Source organism: Sarcophilus harrisii, chromosome 3, assembly GCF_902635505.1.
Source record: "Sarcophilus harrisii chromosome 3, mSarHar1.11, whole genome shotgun sequence".
Taxonomy (NCBI): domain Eukaryota; kingdom Metazoa; phylum Chordata; class Mammalia; order Dasyuromorphia; family Dasyuridae; genus Sarcophilus; species Sarcophilus harrisii.
In genome coordinates this window covers 41,970,634-41,976,633 of record NC_045428.1, presented here as the reverse complement: position 1 = coordinate 41,976,633, position 6,000 = coordinate 41,970,634, and the positions used below count along the sequence as shown (strand labels likewise).

At 42.6% G+C, this 6,000-nt stretch overlaps 1 protein-coding gene across 1 annotated transcript in view; it reads right to left on the bottom strand.

Annotated features, from left to right (window-relative positions):
* Nucleotides 1–4,629: 4,629 nt before the first annotated feature.
* Nucleotides 4,630–6,000, bottom strand: part of SIAH2 (siah E3 ubiquitin protein ligase 2) — a 29,540-nt gene continuing 28,169 nt past the window's right edge. Inside the window, exon 2 of the mRNA XM_003766083.4 lies at nucleotides 4,630–5,273. Coding sequence (XP_003766131.4) covers nucleotides 4,716–5,273 — 558 coding nt within the window. The 3' untranslated portion in view covers nucleotides 4,630–4,715. The remainder of the gene's footprint in view (nucleotides 5,274–6,000) is intronic.

Here is a 6,000-nt window from a genome sequence, read left to right as displayed (position 1 = left end):
CCTTGTATTTGGAAATTGGTACGAGAGCTCACGGTATTTCTTCCTACATGTGATTTTTATTTAATTACAACCTTGAACTAATCCAGGAAAGAGACAAATACAAGAAGCTGAAAATCTTCAAACCTATTTTTAACTTGATTTTTATTTTATTTTAACTTGATATGTATAGCAATGAGCCTCATTTTGTGGTCCACTTTTCTTTTGAATAAGGAATTATAGAGTTCTTTTAGGTGTAAAGTAATTGGTTTAGAAAAATCAAGGCTAGCTAAATCGATGGAGTGTTGTTAACACTCACTAACTTGAACTAGGTGACACAGGAAATAGAACACCAAGCTGGGAGTGAGGAAGTCCTGACTTCAAATCTGGGCTCAGACTTACCTGGGTGACCCTGGGCAAGTCACTAACCCATTTGCCTCAATTTCCTCATCTGTAAAATGGGGATAATAATATCACCTACCTCCCAGTGTAGTTGTGAGGATCAAGTGAAGTAACAATTGCCAAGTGGAGTTACATAGGAGTTACTCTGTAAATGTTTGTTAGCTACTATTTATTGTTGTTGGATATAGTGATACAGTGGATAGAATTCTTTGAGCTTAGTGAAAAGAGCACTGAGGACTGGACATGGAATCAAGAAGACTCATCTTTCTGAGTTCAAGTCTGGCCTCTGACAGTTATTAGCTATGTGAACTTGGACCGTCATTAAACCCCATTTGCCCATATGTTAAGAGAAGGAAATGGCAAAATTACTCTAGTAATTTTTCACTAAGAAAGCTCCCAATGCAGTTGGACATCCTAGTTCTGCCACCTATTAACTGAGTGATCTGTGGCAAATTAAATTAACCCTAAATTAAATTAAATTGGGCCTGTGATTCATGTAAAATGAGAGCAGATGATCTTGAAGAAAGTGGTCTCCTACTTTTTTGATCCTATTCATTTCTGAGCATGTACCCCCAATGTGTGTACTTATTTACCAATCATATATATTTATAAATTATATATTATATAAAATATAGCATATATAATTATAATATTCATAATATATGTGTGATTGTTAATAATAATGCATATTATAAAGTTTACATCAAAATTACAATTTTCTCCAAGATGGGGGTTGAGGGCTCCTGAACAGCAGTGAGTGGCCCTACCTCAAGGGTGTAAAGAGACACAGAGATAGGGAGGAGATAAATAGGAAATAATGTTTGATTTGGTCAGTAAGGAGCCACCGGATCTTCTGCCAACAAGGCACTGGCTGGCGTCTCAGGAGTCTCACTGCAGCACCAGGGTACCGAGATGGAGTGGAGGGGAGAGCCTTGAGGCAGGAAGACCCAGCGGCCAGTGTGCCGGGATGAGAGCTCAAGGTGGGCAATAGGGACAAGAGCATCAAGGTGATGGACAAAAGATATGTAGAGAAGGGGGAACAAAGAATCGGCAACTGACTGGATAGATGGTGTATGAGGGGATGAGAGTGACCATGACATAGATATTGAGTTAAAATGGGCAACTAGGAGGCTCGCCTTAAAGTGTTGTGGGGAAGTTTAGAGGATGGACAGGTTTGAGGAAATAGACCTGGCTAACAAGACCTATTGCAATCCCCCATCCCTCCTTATCCCCGGTACTATACTCCATAGCATTCTCATTGGAAAGGGAAGGCTGGGGGAAGCGGACTCCTGCATTCTGGGTATTTCCCAGGAGTCAGCCTGCCTTCCAGGGGACCTGAACAGGGGGAAGGACAAGAAGGGGAGGGAAATACCTTTCTTAGTGGCCCCAGGGAGCTGCTGTCAGAAGTATAATAACCCTAATAGTATGTTAACACTTACATAGCCCCTGATATGTGGCAGGAGTTCTTTACCATTATCACATTTGATCCTCCCAAGAACCCTGGGAGAGAGATACTGTTATTATCTCTATTTGTATTGATGAGAAAACTGAAACAGAGATTAAGCTACCCTCAGGAAGGCAGAGAAAAAAGGGAAAGGGAATAAGCATTATGTAGCATCTACTACAATGCTGTGCTAAGCACTTTACAAATATTATCTCATTTGATTTTTTTTTCTTTTTTTTGCGGAGATAATTGGGGTTGAGTGACTTGCCCAGGGTCACACAGCCAGGAAATGTTAAGTATCTGAGACCACATTTGAACTCAGGTCCTCCTAACTTCAGGGCTGGGGCTCTATCCACTGCACCATCCAACTGTCCCCATCTCATTTGATCTTAAGCATAACTCTTTGAGGTGGGTGCTCATCATCCTCATTTGATAGTTGAAGAAATTGAGACAGGGGTTAAATCATTTGTCCAGGGTCATACAGCTGGTGTTGGAGGTTAGATTTGAATTCAGGTCTTCTGAACCCCAGGTTGGGTGCTCTATCCATTCAGCTAGCTAGCTGTCTGTAATTTTTCCAGAGGGGTTAATTAAGGGGCACAAGGGAGTTAGGAGTTTGCAGAGTGGAGGGAATGGAAGAATTAGGGAGTCTTGGAGAGAAGCCCTTTGACCCCTAATCTCTCATTTTGGAGACGACTCCCCTCAAGTCTCCTCTAAATCTATTATCCTGAGCTGATTTTTTAAAATCATCCTTTTTTTTGGGGGGGGGGGAAGTAGTGCTTTTATTATTCTCATTTTACAGATCAGGAAATTAGAGGTTTGCCCATGATCATACAATTAGTATTTGAACTCCAAGTACTTTTGCCTCCAGAACCAGCACTAGACTATCTTGTTTCATTTGGGTTTTCTTGGGAAAGATAGTGCGATTGTTTGCCTAAATGATCCTTTTTCAAAAGTTGCTTTTACAAAAAACAAAATGTTCTTTTAACAATAACTTAAAAACAATGGATATTAATTGTATAGAGCACAATCCTCTATTTCATATCCCTCTAATTATAACCAGCTGAATTAAGCCACTTCCTAGAACAGACCCTAGCCTGCGAGATAAATGACCCTCCTTCAGAGTGCTTTAACATAGGTGAAGTATTTTACATGGACAGGGTGACTCAGTGCAGGTTTTGAGCTTTAATATATATCATTATCATATTTATGCCTTGTAATAATTTTGTGGAGGCTAAATTGTACAGGCAGTAGCCCATTTTGAAGATTGGGAAATAGAATTAAGTCAAGTGACTCGCCCATCATCACACAGCTAGCCGGCAGGATCTGAATCCAGTTCTTGGCTCTCTGTCCAATGTTCCATTCTCCTACACCATAACCCAAACACACATTGAGTTATTCAGAATCAGGCTTTGATCCTCCCTTAAGGTTTGGTTTTAAGTTTCTGCCTGAAGGTCTGAGATTCACAGCTTCTGACATACTGAGACCATTTGGTTGAGTGACATCCTCCATGTTTTAATAGCAACATATGGGATACATGAAAAAGACCTTCCTCTTGGAATCATATACACAACTGTGCTGTGTCTGAAAAGGATCCTAAAGCTCATCTAGTCCAATGTCCCATTTTACAGAGGAAGAAACTGAGGCTGACAGAGGTGAAGTCATTTGCCTATGGTCACCAAGACAGCAAGAAATAGCACAAGATCTTGGACCCACTTCCTTTGCCTCCCAATCCAGTGCTCTTCAGAAGAAAGAACCCTCCAAAAGCAAAAACCCTCCAAAGTAAGAAACCAAATATTTTAAATGAGAAGAAAAAAACCCTAACACGGGAGTTTCTGCAAAACATTTATTAGAAAACTAAAGTGAATATGGCAACAAAACTTAAATAGCAAGAAACGATTACAATATCAAATCGAGTATGTCTCCAAGGGAAAGAAGCCACGTGGAAATTGTCTAGACTAGGGTGTGATCAACAGCTAATCCTGGGCCAACAAAGATTAGTGCCGGGTCTTTCTGCATTCTAGGGCAGCTACCTCACAGCACCAAGGGGTTCAAAGCTTCAATGTGCATTTTGTCTTTATTTTAAACTTAGGGAATAAAACAACTTAACCGGGAGTCAATTTGAAGCAGATTGAAAAAAGATTTGGATCCCTTTCCATGATTAAAACATGAAATGATTTCCCTTTCTTCCCTAAAGGACAAATGGAGAACAAATTGGAGGAATCTCCTGAGAACAACTCTTGGCTCCTGTTAAAACTGATAAACACTCAAGGAGGAGAGGCAAGAGACTCTCTTATCCCAAGGGGAGAAGGAGATGGAGAGTGAGAGGAAGAGAAAGAGGAGCCAATGAGAAGAGAGAAGAGGGAGGGAAGGAGAAGAAAGAGAAGAAAGGAAGAAGGGAAAAGAGGGAAGAAAGGGGAATAGCAAAAGAATGAGAGAAAAAAGGAGGAGGTGAGAAAGAAAGGAAAGAGGAAAAACAAAGAAGGGAGGGGAGAGAGATGGAAGTTTAAGCAGAGGCAGAAAAGAATCCAAGACTTGCCAAAAAGGCATTCAAGAATTAAATAAATCCAAGCTTTCTTCACTCTTTCTTTTTTCTTTCCCCCCAAGCTCTTCCATTTGGGAACAGCTCAGCCTGATGCATCCCGGGTTCTCTGAGAGTTAAGTGTTTGGGTTCAGGCCGACTCCTAAGACGGTGTAAGCTGAGGAAGGGGCAGAAGGACAAGGAGGGGGAGCTGGGCAGTTAAGAGACAATATTATAAAACATCAGTAAATCTTCGATTCTGATACATGAAGACATATTTGAGTACAACTTTTAAAACAACAACAACATTTTATTAAAGTGTAAAAGTACGGCGTCCTGACAACTCTACGGCCTGCTAAACGCTACAAAAACACGTCACGGACAACAGGTTGAAATCGTCACATTGATTCCGAGGTTTCCGTTGTCGGCAAAGAGATGTGCTATGGCTGTATCAAAAACAAGGCAGTCGCTGTTCAAGATGGCGGCAGCCACCCCGTCGTGGATGGAGCGGGGGGTGGCTTCCCAGGTCAGTCTCCGCCGGTTGCCGTTGAGCTCCAGTCTGTAGGCAAAGTTCTCGGCTTGCTTCCGGGTCCCGATGAGCAGCACGATGGCAAAGAACTGCTGGTGGCCCTCGTACTTCTCCTGCTTCTCTAGCACCAGCATGAAGTGGTGGCCGAAGCAGGACTGCATCATCACCCAGTCGACGGCCCCCGGCAGGTTAATGTCTGTGGCGAGGAAGACGATGTCCTCCCCCTGGAGGGTGGTGATGCTCTTGTGCGCGTGCATGAGGTGGGACATGACGGCTTCCAGCGAGCCCTGCCACTTGCAGGAGGCCCCGGGGCAGGGGCAGGAGTAGGGGCGGTACTCGCAGATGTCTTCATGTTCCGGCTTCTCCGTGTGGTGAAGGGTCAGAGAACATCCCGTGGTGGCGTACTAGAAAGAGAGAGACACAGGGACAAGCCAGTCAGCGTCCTTGCTCGTGCACTTTGGACTGCGGGGTGGGAGGGGGCTCGAGGGGCCCGAGTCTGGGATGTGGCAGACGGGGGGTGGTCGTGAGCAAGCCCCCACACAGCTATCCTGGCTCACTGCAGCAGAGATGGGCTCACCTAGCACAGATACTTGTTGGTTGGTTGATGTAAGGGCATCCCCATGGTGGTGGAAAGAATACTGGATTTATAAACGGAAGGCCTGTGTCTGAATCTTGACTCTAATCATTTCTCTCTATGTGACCTTGGATAAATCACTTAATTTCTGAATTTTAGATCTTTTTTTAAAAAGGATATATTTTTTAAAAGATGTTAGATCCTTAGCTATAAAATGAGTTTCAGAGGGCTGTTTCAGCTCTAAATCTGTGGTCCTAAGACACTTAATTACAGGCAAACTGCCATTTACACTAGCAGTGGGAATTCCATACCAGCAAAGGAGCTAGATTCAAATCCCCACTATGCTGTTTATCTGGTCACTTTCTTAAGGGGAAAGGGGAGACTTTGAAAATGCATATATCAACTTTATTAAATATTTTTCCCAATTAGGAAATATTCATTTTTTTTTAAGATCCCACTTTCATGGACATAAAAAAGAGAAACACAGAATCTGCATATCATAGGGAACACCAGTCAAGCAAAACATGGCTTGCCACATCAAAAAATGCTTTTATCTT